Genomic DNA, 16,859 nt, shown 5'->3' with positions numbered 1-16,859 from the left:
AGGGGGCACTGTGAGGCCCCACACTCCAGCTCTGGCTGCCTGAAGCCCCCTCCCCAGGCCCGTCCAGCCCGGGGCTTTGGGGGCTGCTCCGTGGCCGGGGCTCCCCACGCAGCGGCGCTGGCTGAGTCACGGCAGTGCTCATTTACACAGTGACTAACAAACCCCGCACGGGGCTGAGCTGGCAGGGCCCCCCAAAAATCCCTGCACGCCCCCCCAAATCACACCCCACTGCTGGGTCACCCTGAACGGCCTCTGAACCCCCCTGCAAGCAAGAGGTGGCAAAAAAAAAACCCACCCGAAATCCCTCGGCAATGCCACGGGTGAGCAGGGATCCGGGGGGCAGGGATGACAAGTGGGGTGCCAGAGCCCTGGAGCTGCCCCCCATGTCCCTTGTCCCCAGGCTGGAGTCAGCTGGGCACTGTTCAGTCACATACGGCCAGGTGGCACTGCCAATTCCAGCACAGAAAAAGCACCCGGGCCTTGAAATGAATCTTGTCAGGGTGGAAGGGCTGGAGGCAGATGCTGCTCCCCCCAGGGTTGTCCCACAAGATTTGGGGACATTTGGCCCCAGGATTGTCCCTCCAGGTCTGCTCTCAGGATTGTTCCCCAGGATTTGAGGACATTTGCCCCTCAGGATTGGCTCTGGAACTGCCCTCCCACCAGGATCCAGAAATCCCTGAGGATTCCTCCATGACCAGGATTGCACCCTAGGATTTTCCTCAGGATTGTCCCCCAGGATTGTCCCCACAAGATTGTCCCCCAGCATCCACGCTGGAGCGAACTCCTCGGTGCTGCTCCCCCTCCACCCACATCCTGCAGCCACCAATCCCTTCCCAAGGGACACCTCGTGTCCCCAGGGCCCGGTGGGTGTCCCTGGGGATGCTCCTGCCCCTCAGCAGGCCCCAGTGCAGAACCAGCTGGCACCATCCAGGCACTGCTGCGCCTCACCAGCCGAGTCTCCCGAGCTCCATCAAAGAAACCCCACTGGCATGGATCCCCCCGTGATTTCTCCTGTTGAAACAGGAGTGAAAACCCTCCCAGGGAGGGGATGCACCCCAAACTGGTGACAGTGACAGCGGGGCCGGCCAGCTCGCCCTGCCCTACCTGCTCCCGCCAGCCCAGTACTTTTCCAGCTATGGATACCATATGCTCCGTCCCCATCCCATCAAATCCCAGCTCCAAGTCGCCTTTGAGCCTGAGCCAACGGCCCCGAGTCCACCTGTCTTGAACTAATTCTGTTTGGGGACGCCGTGTTCCGTGGATTTTCTATAGATCCCGGCCACAATGGCCCAGCCGGGCAGCGCCCGCTTGTTTGGGGCAGCCCTACCCAAAACAAACCCAGGGCTGGGCTCCCCCAACCCACTGCACCACATCCCTGCCTGCCAGCCCCATCTTTCCCCCCCCATTCCGTTAAAATCCAAAGGAATCTCGCATTTTCTGGTTGGAGAACAAAAGCACAAAGCGGGAAGGAAGTGCTGTTCACGCCTCACACCAGCCACAGCTCCAAAATCTCCCCCCCTTTCATCTCCGTGTGGCCACTTCAAAGCCCCCAGCCAGGGAAACATTTGCCTCCCTTGGCTTGGCCCTGGCCCGTGGGTGGAGAGAAGAATTCGGTGTTGAATGTTACAGTCCTGCGAGCTCAGGACATGTCCCGGCGTCAGGAGACACCCGGCCTCGGGAGCACAGCCAGGCTGTGCCATGGGAACTCGCCCGCCCGGGGAGGAGGGTTTGGGAGGGTCTCCTTGGGTCAGAGCCATGGAGGTGCTTGGGAGCAGGGTCCTTCTTCCTTCCCCGAGAGGCAGCTGATCCCTTCCCAGCTTGTCGTGGTGCTGGACGCTGTCACTGTCACACAGTTTGTCTCGCTTTAACTCCCGGCTTCCTCCAAGGCCAAAAAATAAGGGAGATTACGTGGTTTTGCCTTTGGATGGTGGGTTTGACCCAGGGAGAAACAACCCCAAAGTCACGGCACCCACCCTGCCAGTTCCACCCCGTCCAGCCCTTTCCTTGTGGGATGCACCTGCAGCCTCATCCCACTCCAGTAAAGAGGTACCTGCAGAAAAAGCTGAAAACAGAAATTCCATTCAGGAACACGACCCCCCGCAGCTGCTCAGTCACCCCAGGGAGGCCCAGAGGGAGGGAAAGCTGGGCGGTATTCCCACGCCAGCTCTCACCTGGGATGGGGATGCTCCCGCCTGCCCTTCCCAGCCAGGTGCCTGCAGGTGAGCAGCTGCTGAGCTGACTCAGGGCTCGGGCTGCTATTCCTGGCTCGTCACTGACTCATTACCTTGGGCAAATCGCATCCCTTTTCCATTTCATTTCAGCCACTTCGGTGGGAAAACGCTCCTCAGAGCTCCCGAGCCAGGGGGGCACACACAGCCCGAGCTCATGCCTCGGCACAAACATTCCAGGCTCTCCTCCCAGCATCCCTTCCCGGGGGTGGAAGGATGCAGCCAGTGCCGGGAAAGAAGAGGGATGCGGCTCCCATGGAGGCTGGCGGGGAGGGAGGGATGCGAGGAGCTGCATCCATCTGGGACCAGCTTTAGTCCAGCCTACGGAGATGCATCAGCTTTTGTTGTGACGCTGCCTTTTTGGGTGTTAAAAAACGGGATTTCACTCGGTTTTCCCAACAAATTCCTCACCTGAAGAGAGGCAGGGCAGATAAGACGGGAAAGAAAAGCCAGAGGATTCCCAAGGAAGAAGAGGGATATGGATGGAGAGTGTCACAAAGAGCCCCAGCAGTGACACCCTGCTGCTCCGGGCGCTCCGAGCACACCTATCCCAACGTCCTCCTCGCCCCAGATTCCCGGGGAATCAGGACACAAACGGAGCCAGGAGAAGCCAGAGGGGCAAAGCTGCTCTCTGAGGAAACCCCACGGATCACAAACCCCCCGGAGAGGGCAGAGAACATTCAGGTTTCAAGGTCTCACCCGTTGGAGAGGGTCAAAGGGCCAGCGAGACTCCGCGGTGGCTCCGGGAATTCTGGTTATTCCGGGCTGGGAACAGGGAGCCCCGCGCCCGATTGCTAAGGGAACAGCAGGAACAGCATCCCCAGCACCCACCCTGCGGCGCAGGGAGCATCGGCACCATCTGGTAGGTGAATCAGCCTGCAGACAACTCGCTGGCAGCTCCGCAGAGAGGGCCCCCCCCACCCCGAGTCGGAGGTGAGATGGAACACGTGCTCCCGGCACCTCCCGGCAGCTCCCCCCGCAGCGCACCTGGGGCCCTGCGGCGCCTCCCGGCCCCAAAATGCCGCAGGGAAACGCCCACGGAGCGGGCACCGCCCTGTTCCGCCCTCCTGCCGCCGCTGGATCGCCCCGGGAGCCCCCCCGGTGTGGGGTGCCAGAGCTTCTCAAAGCTTGGTGAGATCCCGACCCTGCCCCTCTGCAGCCTAAGGGAAAGGGCACAGGGAGGAGGAGGAGGAGCGGCAGCACGTTCCTGAAGGAAGCTGGAGGATGGAAATGGAAGCTGTTGGGTTATTCAGGGCACCTCTTCCTGCAAATCTTTAGTGTGGAGATGTCCCAGGAACCACAGGAGACCCTTCAGATGAGCCCAAACACCTCATACCTAGTCAAGCCCTGAGCTCAGGACTCCAAACTCAAGGAGATGGCATTCCCAGGTGGATACAGCCATGGAATTCCAGTGGATAAAGCACAGGCAGGGCTGGGACACAACACAGGTAATCAGGAAGGGACAACGTCTCTCACCTGCGCCCGGACCAGCGACTCGAAGCTGGGTTTGAAGTAGTCGATGCGGCTGCTGTAGAATTTGGGCATCTCCTCCAGGAGCTGCTTGTTCTTGGCCTCAAAGTCCTCCTTCACCGGGCGCAGCTCCTCCCGGGCCTGCGGGGGACACAGGTGGGGTCAGACCCCGGGGACAAGGATCCTCCTGGCGTGGAGGCCACCCCAGGACAATGGGGCGCTTTGCTTGGTTGTGGGGACAAGCAATGGCCACAGCCTGGTGGGACCCATGGGACCATCCAGTGGAACCTGGTGGGATCCAAGTGACCATCCAAAGGAACCTGATGGGACTCATGGGATCATTCAATGGGACCAGGTGGGACCCATGCAACTATCCAACGGAACTTGGTGGGACCCATGGGACCATCCAATGGGACCTGATGGGATCCATGGGACCATCCAATGGAACCTGGTGGGACCCATGCAACTATGCAATGGAACTTGGTGGGACCCATGGGATCATCCAATGGAACCTGGTGGGATCCAAGTGACCATCCAGTGGAATCTGATGGGACTTGAGTGACCATCTAATGGAATCTGGTGGAATCCCTGTGACCCTTCAATGGACCTGGTGGAACTCAAGTGACCATCCAATGGGACCTGGTGGGACCCAAGTGACCAGTTAGTGGATCATGATGGGGCCATCCAATGGATCCTGGTGGAATCCAAGTGACCTCTCAATGGAACCTGGTGGGATCCAAGCAACCAGTTAATAGAACCTGGTGGGACTCAAGTGACCATCCAATGAAACCTGGTGGGACCCAAGTGACTATTCAGTGGGACCTGGTGGGACTCAAGTGACCATCCAGTGGAATCTGGTGGGATCTAAGTGACCATTCAATGGACCCTGGTGGGACCCATGCTGTGACCCTGGAAAAGCCACAGGACACCCAGAGAGGTTGTGTCTTCTCTCCTTCAGAAAAACACGGACAAAACCCAGGCCCAGAGCTCAGTCAGGCTGGGGAATGTCCCTGGCCACATCCACGTCCCCTCACCCTGCGATTCCCAGGAGCGTCGCTCCAGGATCCTGCCCCCACCCATCACCATGACCTTCAGCTCAGTGCATCCAACTGGCTCCTTTAAACAGAGCGTGGGGAGAACGGGAAATGTCTCTGGGATGGTGTGGAAAAGGGCAGGAGGGGGTGGGCTGTGAAATACTAGACCGGTTCAAGTCTGCCACTTAATCCCAGTGCCATTCCGACGGGAGGGGGAGCCCGGCCCTGGGGACAGGGACAGCGTGCCAGGGGCACGGCATGGACTGGGCTCCAGGCTGGAAAAGCCTGGAATCATCCCAGAAAAGGAGCAAATTCAACATTTGCCAGGAAATCGGGAGCGTTGAAGCTCCCGGGATGGAGTTCATGGTGGGAAACTCCTGGGATGGAGTTCATGGGGAAAATCTTGGGATGGAGTTCATGCGGAAACTCTTGGGATGGAGTTCATGGGGAAAATCTTGGGATGGAGTTCATGCGGAAACTCTTGGGATGGAGTTCATGGGGAAAATCCTGGGATGGAGTTCACAGGGGGCAGAAGAGCACAAAACCTGAAGCAAACAACAGATGTAAATTTGCAGCTCGAGAATTAAAAATGGATGAGATGGGGCCCTTTCCCATCAATTCCAGACCCTCTGCATACCCCAGGTTCAGGATTGCTCAAGGCTCCCTCCCACAGGTGTTTAAACTCAGTGTTTGGTTAAGATTTTTGGGGTTTTTTGGGGGGGAATTAGATCAAAAGTTCATTAAGGGGAAAAAATAAATGAAATAACTAAACCCTGCCTAATCACCAGGACAAAAGAATTCTCATTTTTCTAGCCCCAGCTTTAGTTGCTGAGGCTGAGCAAAATAAGCTGCTTACTGTTAAACCAGAGGTGTCTTTTGTTCAGGCTGTTCTTTAACACAAAACTTCATTTTTTTTTGGGAGGGGGGGGAAATTCATCAGAAAAACACATTTTCTTTGACTCTGAGAATCAATTGTTCCTGGGAGGATCAAGCCACGTGCTGCTGGAGCGACAGATTTTTGGGGAAAAACGCCGGGGAAGATTTGATTATAAAAAAAAAAACAACCAAAAAAACCCCACCCAAACCCAACGAACTCATCACGATTTCGCTAAAATTCCGGAGAGAGCAAAAAAGAACCTGGCAAAACTTCCTGTTAACCAATTACTGCAATTTTCCAAGGCGAATTTTTTTTGGGAACAGGTGGCAAACACGAAGCTGGGAAACGCTCTGATCTGTTCCCTTCCCCATCCAGCTGCTCGCTCAGACGCCGAGGTCGGGGGGAACCCCCCTGTGCCACGACCTCAGCGCTGGCTCCGAGCTCCCCCAGAGCTCCCGAGGCTCTGATCCCGTTTTTCCCTTGGAAAACCTTCCATTTTCTCTTGGAAAAGAGGCTCCCTCCCTTCACCGAGCGCTCGAAACCAGCGTTGTGCTGTCAAAAAATGTGATTTTTTTTTTTTTTTTACACGGATAAAAAACAACCTCCCAAAATGTTCTACCCGTGGCACGGATGCCAGAGAAGGAGGGGAAAAGCTTTTCCCGAGTTTTCCCAGGAATGCTGCCGGGATTGTGCCTCTGGGGACAACTCAATACCTGGTGCAGCTTGGCCAGGACGGGGCCAGTTCTCTCCTTTTCCTCGTATTTTTCCACCTTGGATTGAAGGCGTTTGTAGTCCTGGAGCGTTTGCTCCCGGCGCTTCACGGCCATGTTCAGGCTTGGGAAAACGCTGCTGAACCTGGAAAAAAAAAAAAAAAAAAAGATGGGAAAGGCTTGGGATGGGATATTTTGGGTGGATGAAGCATCCAAGGCAATCGTGGAGCACCCTGGTCCAGCAGAAAGTTCTTTGCTGTGACACTCGAGGAGATTTTTCCAAGCCAAACCGTGCCAGAATTCTGAATATTCTTAATTAAGGTGGTGTTTCCCCCAGTTCCTGGTTGGAAAGGGAAAGAAGAGGTAGATAATTTGAAATAAAAGTCCAGGAAAAATAAATAATGAGTGCAAAATAAATACTAGCTGCAGCATTATTTTTTTTGCACAATTGTTTTTTCCTTTTTGGGTATTATTTTTTGTTTTTTTTCCATTAGTTTTCTGCTTTTTTTTTTTTTTGGTAAATTTTTTTTGCTCTTTTTGGTTAATTTTTTGCGCTCTTTTTTTTGTTATTTTTTTTGCGTTTTTTTTTTTTAAGTTAATTTTTTGTCTTTTTTTTCAGCGAATTTTTGCTCTTTTTGGGTGGCAAACCCAGCTGAAGAGGAGCCCTGAGCCCTCCCCAGAAGGATTCACAGCAGCGAACAATTTATCCGGGCGATGGGAAAGATTCCTATTATTAAAACGTGTTACAAATTGAGGAAACATGAACATCTGATGGAGAATATTTTTGAATGTGACAGAAAAGGGAAACGCAGGAACCGGAACGTTGCTCCTGTCTCTTAATTCCATAAAATCGAATTATCCCAGGGGACGCCAGGGCTGTGGGTTGAAATCAAATAGGTGATGCTCCCTCTGCAGATAATCATTTAATATTCATAAATTCCAGGGTGATTTTGGGGGGTTCAGACCAGGAATTGATGGTGAAAAATTTCTCTGAGCACCCTGGCGCTGGATTTTATTTCCACGAGGGAACAAACAGCTTTCCCACTTCTTAAAATGGACCAAAAAAAAAAATAGAAATAGAAATCCAACTAGGGGGGCCATTAGCAAGAAGAAAAGACACAAATGTCACTTGAGGAGTGTCATTTGCTCTGGATGTGACCTAAATCCACGGTTCAGGCGGAACCACGGGTGTTCCCAGCCACTCCAGCCCTATTAAAATCCCATTTTCCGCTCGCTCCAGAGGGTGCTGATGGGCTGGACCGGTGGGTGCTGAGGGAAAACTTCCATCCCCGAGCCTCAGTTTGCAAAAGGGCAAACGCCAGGAGCCAGGGAGAAGTGGGAATATTTTGTATCCATGTTTTTGTGTGGAGCATCCCTGGGCGAGAGAGGCTGATCCGGGGATGTGATCCTTCAATCCTGCCCGGTCCTACACATCCCCCGAGGCTGGCACAGAACAAATCCATTTAAATATAAATATAAATATATATCCCCATGATATTTTCCCTCTGTTGCAACAGATTGGGGATGAGGGAACAACCTGGGAAAGTCATCAGGGAGCCGCTCCAGCTGCCCGCAGCGGATCAGATGCTCTGCCCTGACATTGCTTTTTATGGCCACCGTCCCACACCATCCCATTATATTTAAATGGGAGCCGTGTCCTGGATGCAGCAGGCTCCGGGCATGGCCTCGCCAGCTCCTGGCCTGCTAAAATCTCTCCTACCTCTTTGTAAAATCCAAAAATCTGCCGGGAGAGGGGTTAGGGAAATAGGGATGGAGGGCAGGGGTGGGAAGGGGTGGCCGGGTTGAGAGGTCTCGTGGGATAATGGTTTGGGTTCACGGAAGCAGGGAATGGTTTGGGTTGGAAAAGACCTTCAGGAGTCTCCAGTTTGGGGCAGGGACATCTTCCACTGGCCCAGGAGGCTCCAAGCCCACTCCAGCCTGGCCTGGAGCATTTCCAGGGATGTTTTTATGCCAGGTCTCCTCACTATGGGATGCTCTTTCCCAGCGTGGTACACACACCTCGCCAGCAGCTCCAGGTGGCAGCTCCTGTAGGAATTTCTCCCGGTTATTAATGATGGGAAGGAGGACCCCATCAGTCCAGAACCTTTCCTGGTTTATTTCATGTTCTGTCCCTCACGGGGGAAGTTTGGGAAGGACACAAAACCTCGCACCTAAAGCAGAGAATAAAGACCACGGGGATGAGCTGGGCTGCTCCTCCACAGTGGGAATCCAGGCATGGGAATGTCAGAGGAGAATCCAGGCTGGAGGCTGGGAAATCCTCCCTTCCCTGCTGTGCACCAAGCCCTCAGCACGGCCACCACATCCAGCAAATCTCGGAAAAGCCATTCCTGAGACGTCCCCAAACCACCGAGCCTCGTGCTGGCGGCCAAACCCAGCTGTTAGCGGCGTTTTCCTGGCCTTTTCCTGGCACTCCCCAGTGCTCCTGCCTGAAGAGAGCCACGAGACTCCAGCAAAGTCACACGCAGCCCCTTCCACCCCCAATCCCGCTCCGCAGGGAAGAGCCAACCCTTTCCCTGGGAGAAAGCAGCGAGGGAGGACGCCCAAGACGAGCAGCGACGCAGTTTCCATTTACTTTGAAGTTAAATCTGGGTTTTAAAAAAGGGAGGAAAAAAAAAAAAAAGGCTTGATTTTGATTTTTATTTTTTTTTCCCCCCTTTTTTATTCCCGGTATGGACTCGGTGCAATTTCGCAGCCCAGTAATGGAAGGACACTGTGCTCCGGCAGAGCTTTAAAAAAAATATCTACAGGGCTGGATCTGAAGAGGCTGGAACTGTGTAGGCACAGCAGCTCCTGTCTCACAAGGACTTTTAATGCATAGATTATACGCTGCATTTCCGAGAGCAGGGGGGGCCCAGCTCCCCGGAGCCGCAGCCGTGCCCGGCTCCGAGTGTCCTGAGTTCCAGCCTGGGCGCTGGGAATCGTGGAATCCCACACTGGCTCGGGCGGGAAGGGACCTTAAATCACCTCGTTCCACCCCCCAGCCATGGGCAGGGACACCTTCCACTGTCCCAGAGTGTTCCAAGCCCCATCCGAGCTGGCCTTGGGCACTTCCAGGGGTGAGGAAGTGTTTTCCAGCTTCTCTGGGCAACCTGCGCCATCCCCATCCTCACAGGGAAAAAAAATCCCTTCCCAATATCTTGCTTAAATCTCCCCTTTTTTAGTTCAAAACCAACCCCATCACTGTTGGAGGTTCCCTCAGTGTGGTTGTCCTCCACCAGCGGAGAGCTGGGTCGCTTGTGGCTTTTCTGGATGCCACCAATGCCCCAAGGAGCTCTCCCTGTGCCCACCGAGCTCTCCCTGTGCTCACTGAGCTCTCCCTGTGCCCACCGAGCTCTCCCTGTGCCCACCGAGCTCTCCCTGCGCCCACTGAGCTCTCCCTGTGCCCATTGAGCTTTCCCTGTGCCCACCGAGCTCTCCCTGTGCCCACTGAGCTCTCCCTGTGCCCACCGAGCTTTCCCTGTGCCCACCGAGCTCTCCCTGTGCCCACCGAGCTTTCCCTGTGCCCACTGAACTCTCCCTGTGCTCACTGAGCTCTCCCTGTGCCCACCGAGCTTTCCCTGTGCCCACTGAACTCTCCCTGTGCCCACCCAGCTCTCCCTGTGCCCACTGAACTCTCCCTGTGCCCACTGAACTCTCCCTGTGTCCACCAAACTCTCCCTGTGCCCACTGAACTCTCCCTGTGTCCACCAAACTCTCCCTGTGCCCACTGAACTCTCCCTGTGCCCACCGAGCTCTCCCTGTGCCCACCGAGCTCTCCCTGTGCCCACTGAGCTCTCCCTGTGCCCACTGAGCTCTCCCTGTGCCCACCGAGCTCTCCCTGTGCCCACTGAGCTCTCCCTGTGCCCACTGAACTCTCCCTGTGCCCACCGAGCTCTCCCTGCGCCCACTGAACTCTCCCTGTGCTCACCCAGCTCTCCCTGTGCCCACTGAACTCTCCCTGTGCCCACTGAGCTCTCCCTGTGCTCACCCAGCTCTCCCTGTGCCCACCGAGCTCTCCCTGTGCCCACTGAACTCTCCCTGTGCCCACTGAGCTCTCCCTGTGCCCACTGAACTCTCCCTGTGCCCACCGAGTTCTCCCTGTGCCCACCGAGCTCTCCCTGTGCCCACTGAACTCTCCCTGTGCCCACCGAGCTCTCCCTGTGCCCACCGAGCTCTCCCTGTGCCCACCGAACTCTTCCCACGCCAGCCCCACTCTCCCTGGTTTAATTTCCACGCAGGATCAGCTCAGCTCAAGCGGGGAAGGACCTTCCTTGGACTGCTCCGGAGTGAGGCAAAGCCGCCTCTGGCTGCTGAAGGAATGCTGAATTCCCCGTGAGCCCAGCGGCTCTGAATTCCCCTGGGGTTCACGGAGAAGGGGTTCCAAGCCCTGCTCGGGTTTTTCTCCCTGTGTGGACAGAAAGACGATCCCAAGGCGGGTGCCCGGGGTGCCAAACACCCGTGCAGGGGGAGAGGCAGAGCCGAGCTCCCGCCGGCGCCAAGTTATTCCGAGGAATTCCTGACTCCACACGTGGCCCCAGTGTCTCCACAACCATCCCATGCACGTTATTGACAAATGCCCCCGGTGCAGAGCCTGGCACAAAGGCTGTGCAGAGCCTCTGCCATCCACAGCCACTGCCACGCCCTCCAACAACAGCCCCGCAGGGATCAGAAGAGTTTTCCAAAGCCTTTGGAGAAGCACCACCAGCCCCACCCGGCAGGAGAGGGACTGGGATCGACTGGGAGGGGAGCAGCAGCCAAGGAGCCCTTTGGAAATGGAGTCTGAACAGCTCCACGGAGAATTTCAGGGGAGCAGGGGCATGGGGAAAGAGCAGGGAAGGCTCACAAGCAAATCCCGGGTGTTTCACTCATCCATTCCACTCATCCACAATTCCTGTCCCCGTGAGATGCACAGAGGAAAACCCCGGAGCAGATGTGGGTGTTTATAACAAATCATGGAATCAGCAAGGTTGGAAAAGAGCCCTAAAACCGAGTCCAACCACTAAGCCACAAAATGCCACATCCATACATTTTTTGAGCACTTCCAGGGATGGTGACTCCTGGGCAGACTGCGCCAGGGTTTGACAACTCTTACCCTGAAAATTATGTTCCTAAAACCCAATATTGTCAATAACCCATCTTCCTCCATAGGGAATGAGGGGGTCTGACAGCCACGACCCACTCCCAAATCCCCCCACCAACCCTCTGTAACCCAAGACTTCCTTCTCTTAATTCAAACTCAAGAAAATCAAAGCCGACTCGAAAGCAAATTTGGTGGGAACGGTGGCAAAGTGAAGGTAAAACAGCACACGGGGTATTAGAGCCCCTGCCATGAAAGCAGCTTGAGGAATAAGCTGCTGTTGTTCCCTGTCACTTTTTAGGGAAGGCTGCTGAGAGGGGATTACAGCCCAGGCGGCTTAAGAGGAGCAGGTGAGGGGAAGATACGCAGGGATAACGAAAAGAAAATACAAATTACTATGCCCGTGGCTGTGGGGGGGTGAGAGGGGGAACCTGTCGGTGAACTCCTCACAGGATGACAGGTTATCCTTGGAAAAACATCTAAATCAGCCCGTTCCCTGCATTCGAAATCGTGTTCCCACCTCGTCTCCACGCCAGCCTCCCTTCAGCTCCCCGTAATTAAAGGACGGGGTTGGACAGACGCTGCCACGGGAGATAAAAGTGCCCCAGGATTCCCAGTGCTGCCAGATCAGTTTGTTACTCAGCCCAGCTGACAAATCTGGGGCTGGGAAATTGGAAATTCCTTCCCATGTCTCTGCTGGGGAGAAGTCCTGGGGATGGTGGGGATGGCTCGAGGAGTGGGAACATTCTGTCACCTCTCTGTCTTCTCACCCTCTCCATCCCAAATCCTCATCCCACTGCTTCCTCCAGGACCCATTTTTAGTGGGAAAAGGGGTGCTGGAGCTTTGGCACAGGGAAAAATAATGGTAAAACCTTCAATTCTCCTTGTTTTCAAGCACCTCAAAGGCCCTCACTGGCAGCCTGCGAGCTGGACCTGTGGCTCTTCCCCAGGGCATTATTTTTGGGATGAGATCTTGGATAAGAAACCAAAAGGAAGCGGACAAGATCTACAGCTGGTGATGGACAGGTAAAGAAAAAGGAACAACAGAGCTGGGAAGCATCAGATGCCAAAGCAAGCGACGGTGGATGAGGTGGGGGCAAGTTTGGAGAGGCACCAGGATGGCTCAGGAGAGGCTGGAGCATGGAGAGGGATTCCTGCCATTCCTCAGCTCGTGCCCACACATCCGTGGGGGCCCATCCACCCACCAGGAAGGGGGAAATTAAACCCAACCCTTCCTCCTGGAGGGAAAAGGTGCAGGAATGGAGAGGCCAGGACGAGGAAGCGGCGTGCTGGAGGATTAGGCGGCCATGTGGCTGCTCCAAATCCTCATTAGGGGCTCGTTAAGGACATGAAAGCTGCTTTTCCTGCTTCCGGTCCTGCACCCCTGGAGCTGCTCCTGGCCAGCTCTGGCTGCCTTTTCCTGGCAGCTGGAGGGACCCTGGGAATGGTGGGGTGGTGGGAGGGAGGTGGAATGAGGGATCTCCCTCCCGCTTGTGTCGCCGGCGGATGTTGGTGACACGCGGCTCTGATGGAATTTATCCCTCACTGCTCCTGGATTGCACCTCTGGGATGTCCCACAGGTCTGACACCTGCCCCTGGGTGGTGGCACCTCGGTGGCAGCACCGTCTGTGTCCCCCCTGCCAAAGCCAGGGTGACCAGGACATCCCCGTGGCCGATTTTCCAATTTTGGGAGCAGGACAACGCCCCAGATCAAAGGGGTTGTACTATGCCAGGGTGACCATGACATTCCCAATGCCAAAACCTCTCCAGTTCTGGGACAAGGACAATGCTCCAGTGGGGTGATCCTGTGCCAGCGTGACCAGGACATCCCCATGGCCAAAACTTCTCCAATTTTGGGAACAGGAACGTGCTCTAAAGGATTGGCACCAATTCAAGGTGACCATGATATCCCCATGGCCAAAACCTCTCTGGATTTGTGAGCAGGACAATGCTCCAAGGGAAGAGCACCAAGCCAAGGTGACCAGGCCACCCCCTTGCTCTGAGAGGGTCAGACAGAGCCAGTTAAATTGAGACCTGTGGCCCTGGAAATCGGCTCCCAACGTGAAAGGCCCTAAATCCCGTGGATTTCCAAACCACCTGGCTCGTGTAAGCCGCTTCCTTCCTTAAATACGGACACACAATATGGAACATTAAGACTCCATCCCCAATCCCTGACCCTGCCTTCACTGGGTAGAACTGGGAGAGCAAAGTCCAGACCAGCTTTTGTTCCCTTTTGCCCCAGATCCGCTGCTCTGCTGTGAGATTCCACAGGCAGCTCCCAAAGAGGAGCCCATCCCTCCTGCCCAGCTCCTCGCCCAACCCATCCCCTGAAAAATGCAATATTCTCACTGGAGCTTTGCTCTTTCCCTGAAAATAAATGAGTCATTCCCAGCCAAAGGGCTCTTTGGGGCTCAAAAAGCCAAATTGTGAATAACCCTACGAGCCCAGAAGCAGAAGGACTGAAACAATACAAGCCTCCACCCCGCCCCCTCACTAAATCTACTACTGCTTTTTTTCAACATGGTTTAACAAATTCCCCAATATTTGCCCGGAAACTCCAACCCCTGGACAACTGAATGGAGATTTTACTGCCCATGTGCCTCTGATTACAATATATTACCACTAATGATAATTGTCTGGGTTATACTTATCTGTTTCTTTGGCTAACAAACTATAAAAGACCACCAGTGAAGATGTAATACAGTGCAGCTGTTGGAGAAAAAAAAATAAATTAAAAAGCCTCTTTTTTTTTTTTTTTTTTTCTAGGTCAGAGCAAAGTTGGGAGAGGCTTTGGGAGAGCTGGAAAACCTAACTGGAAATAAGAAGGGCTCCTCAAGGCAGCTTTCATTAATCTGGAACTTTTCTGCCAGAACCGGCACTGGGGTTTATCTGCCAGCAGGACAAGGGGAGGGAGGTGCAAGCTCTGCATTTCTCTCCTGCATCTCATTAGCCTCAAAATGGACCCTTGGGCTTCTCAGAAATGTTCCTGGCCAGGGATGCACCTACAAAGGGAAGAAGGAGGGAAGGGAAGAAGCATTTTTGTTCTCGGAGTGGGGATGAAGCTTCCCCAGCACGGAAGGTAAGCTGGTTAAAGGCACGCAGGGTGAAGCTTTGCAGGTGCCAAAGGGCAGGAAAAGGGAAAAAAAAAACCAAACCCTCTCATCTGCTAGGCCAATGGAAATTCAGGAAGTTGGAGAGAATTGTTGAGGTTGGAAAGCAGCCAGGAGGTCAGAGTAAACACCCTGGTGTTGGACTGAGGACTGGGCAGATAACCGAGTGTCCCCAGTCAGGGAAACGTGGAATGGGCTGGGTGGGACCCGAAGGATCATCCAGATCCATCCCCTTCCACACCTTCCACTGCCCCATGTTGCTCTAAACTCGCCTTGGACGCTTCCAGAAATGGGGAATCCTCAGGGAATTCCATCCCAGCCTCTCCCCACCCTCACAGGCAGGAATTCCTTCCCAATATCCCACCCAAATCTCCCCTTTTTCAGTTTGAAGCCATTCCCTGTGTCCTGTCCCTCCAGCCCTTGTCCCCAGTCCCTCTTCACCTCTCCTGGAGCCCCTTTAGTACTCTGAGGTCTCCCTGGAGCCTTTTCCTCTCTCACGCCCTGCATTCCCTAAAATTGGAGAGGTTTGGCCATGGGAATGTCCTGGTCACCCTGGCCTGGCACCATCCCTTGACTTGGAGCAGGCTCCTGTTCCCAAAATTGGAGAACAGCCCTCGGAGCACCTCCCACGAGCAAATGGAAATGGTTTTCTTGTCCTGAATTCACCACCCCGGGGTTTCAAACCCAAGGCAGGTTTGCAGGGGAAGGGATTGTCTTTCATTTCACCAACTAACACAAGCTGAGTGGAAGAAAAAAAGAAAAAAAAACCCACCCAGAATATCTCAGAAACACAAGTTCTTCCAATTTTAACAGAATGCTGGAAGAAAAAGTTAATGTATCTTTCATGAGGACAATCTAGATAATAAGCAACACAATTCCACAGCAAAAGGCTGAGATTTTTTTTTCCCTTTTTTTTTTTCTTTCTTCTTATTTTTTTTTCTCCCTGAAATAAGCAGGAATTTCTGGTGGTGGATAGAGGACCAAGGTAAAACTTGAGTCACCAAACGTCCCCCAGACAGGAACATGCAGTAACCTCAGGTGTTAAGTGATCCATGAGATTTTACTTTCAGATTTGGGCAGAAACAACAACTTCAGGGGGAAAAAAAAAAAAAAAAAAGGCAAAAAACCCCACAAAAACCTAAACCACGACAACCCCTCTGTGTGTCAAACCTAAACTGAAATTGTTATTCAGCAATTTGCAACACTTACTGTCATATTAAAGTAATTTCATTTTATTTTTTGCTCGCTGGCTCTGCTCCTGTAACAAAACAGCAAATCTCGGGATTTAAGGGGATATTTGGGGGAGAATTGAAGTTATCCTGAAAGGTTTGGGGGGTACAGCCTGTGACCCTGGAAAAGGTGGAAATTTCACAGGCCAGATGTGACAAAACTGTGAGATTTGGGTGTTTACTCATTTCCAACCTCGCTGGCTACAAAGGCTCTGCAATCTCTCCTCCTTTGCATGGAAATATTATTTATAAACATGCAGGAACTTTCACTTTCTCCTTTTTCTTTTTTAGGAAAATTTCCAAATGAAAGAAACTTTTGCTCAACCAGCCAATTTCTGACCCCTTCTGGATGATCTCCAGCTGGTTTTGTGCCTTCGCTGGAGCGAAGAGTTGGTAAAAACCAACACATAAACAGAGAGAAAGTTGAGTTATTCATCTTTTAGGGGTCCCTCCAAGCCCAGGATGCTCCATGATTTTATATCTCAAGAGTTCTTTATGCTACAGGTGGCCAAAAAGGTTAAAATTATGATGAATTAAGGTACCGAAGCCAGTGTGGCCAGCAGGACCAGGGCAGGATTGTCCCTCTGTGCAGTAGCTGATTTCCAGCCTCTCTCCAGGATCCACACCCCTAAAGCTCAGGATGAGGACAAACCCCACGAGATGACGGTTGGTACTCACTTTTTCAAAGGCTCTATGACCGTCTTTTGGATCTGATTCACCTGTGGAAAGCAAAAAAAGGGAGGACTGCACGTCAGGATTGTTGGAAAATCCCATCTGCACAAGGACGGGTTTGAACGGAGCCCACCACGGGATGGGGAGGGATCCTGAGCACAGCCACGATGGCCTTCAACCAAAAGAGAGGGAATTTCCCCCATGGGAGCTGAAATCCCAGCCAGAAGACTGAGATTCGAGAAACTCTTGTGGGAAAAGTCTCAGGGTGATGACAAAAAGGGAAAGAGGGGAGACACGAGGATTTTGGACAAGGGATGGAGGGACAGCACACAGGGAATGGCTTCCCACTGCCAGAGTACAGGGATAGATGGGATTTTGGGAAGGAATTCCTGGCTGGGAGGGTGAGGAGAGGCTGGGATGGAATTCCCAGAGGAGCTGCGGCTGCCCCTGGA

At 53.6% G+C, this 16,859-nt stretch overlaps 1 protein-coding gene and 1 long non-coding RNA gene across 2 annotated transcripts in view; both read right to left on the bottom strand.

The window, feature by feature from the left end:
• Window positions 1-16,859, bottom strand: part of LOC136304258 (bridging integrator 3) — a 43,378-nt gene that overhangs the window by 1,909 nt on the left and 24,610 nt on the right. The window contains exons 6-8 of the mRNA XM_066207863.1: window positions 16,414-16,454; window positions 6,323-6,464; window positions 3,705-3,839 (exon numbers count right to left, since the gene is read on the bottom strand). Coding sequence (XP_066063960.1) covers window positions 3,705-3,839; window positions 6,323-6,464; window positions 16,414-16,454 — 318 coding nt within the window. The remainder of the gene's footprint in view (window positions 1-3,704; window positions 3,840-6,322; window positions 6,465-16,413; window positions 16,455-16,859) is intronic.
• On the bottom strand, window positions 1,407-2,872 carry LOC136304275 (uncharacterized). Its single transcript, XR_010724458.1, has 3 exons — window positions 2,640-2,872; window positions 2,285-2,549; window positions 1,407-2,062 (listed from the first exon to the last, which is right to left on the bottom strand). It is a non-coding gene; the product is annotated as an uncharacterized lncRNA (long non-coding RNA).

The sequence above is a fragment of the Chamaea fasciata genome, unplaced genomic scaffold (genome assembly GCF_029207755.1).
Source record: "Chamaea fasciata isolate MVZ Bird 193981 ecotype frontalis unplaced genomic scaffold, bChaFas1.0.hap1 SCAF_67, whole genome shotgun sequence".
Lineage (NCBI taxonomy): Eukaryota > Metazoa > Chordata > Aves > Passeriformes > Sylviidae > Chamaea > Chamaea fasciata.
Note: the sequence above shows the minus strand (reverse complement) of the source record. Positions and strands in the feature narration are given on the sequence as shown.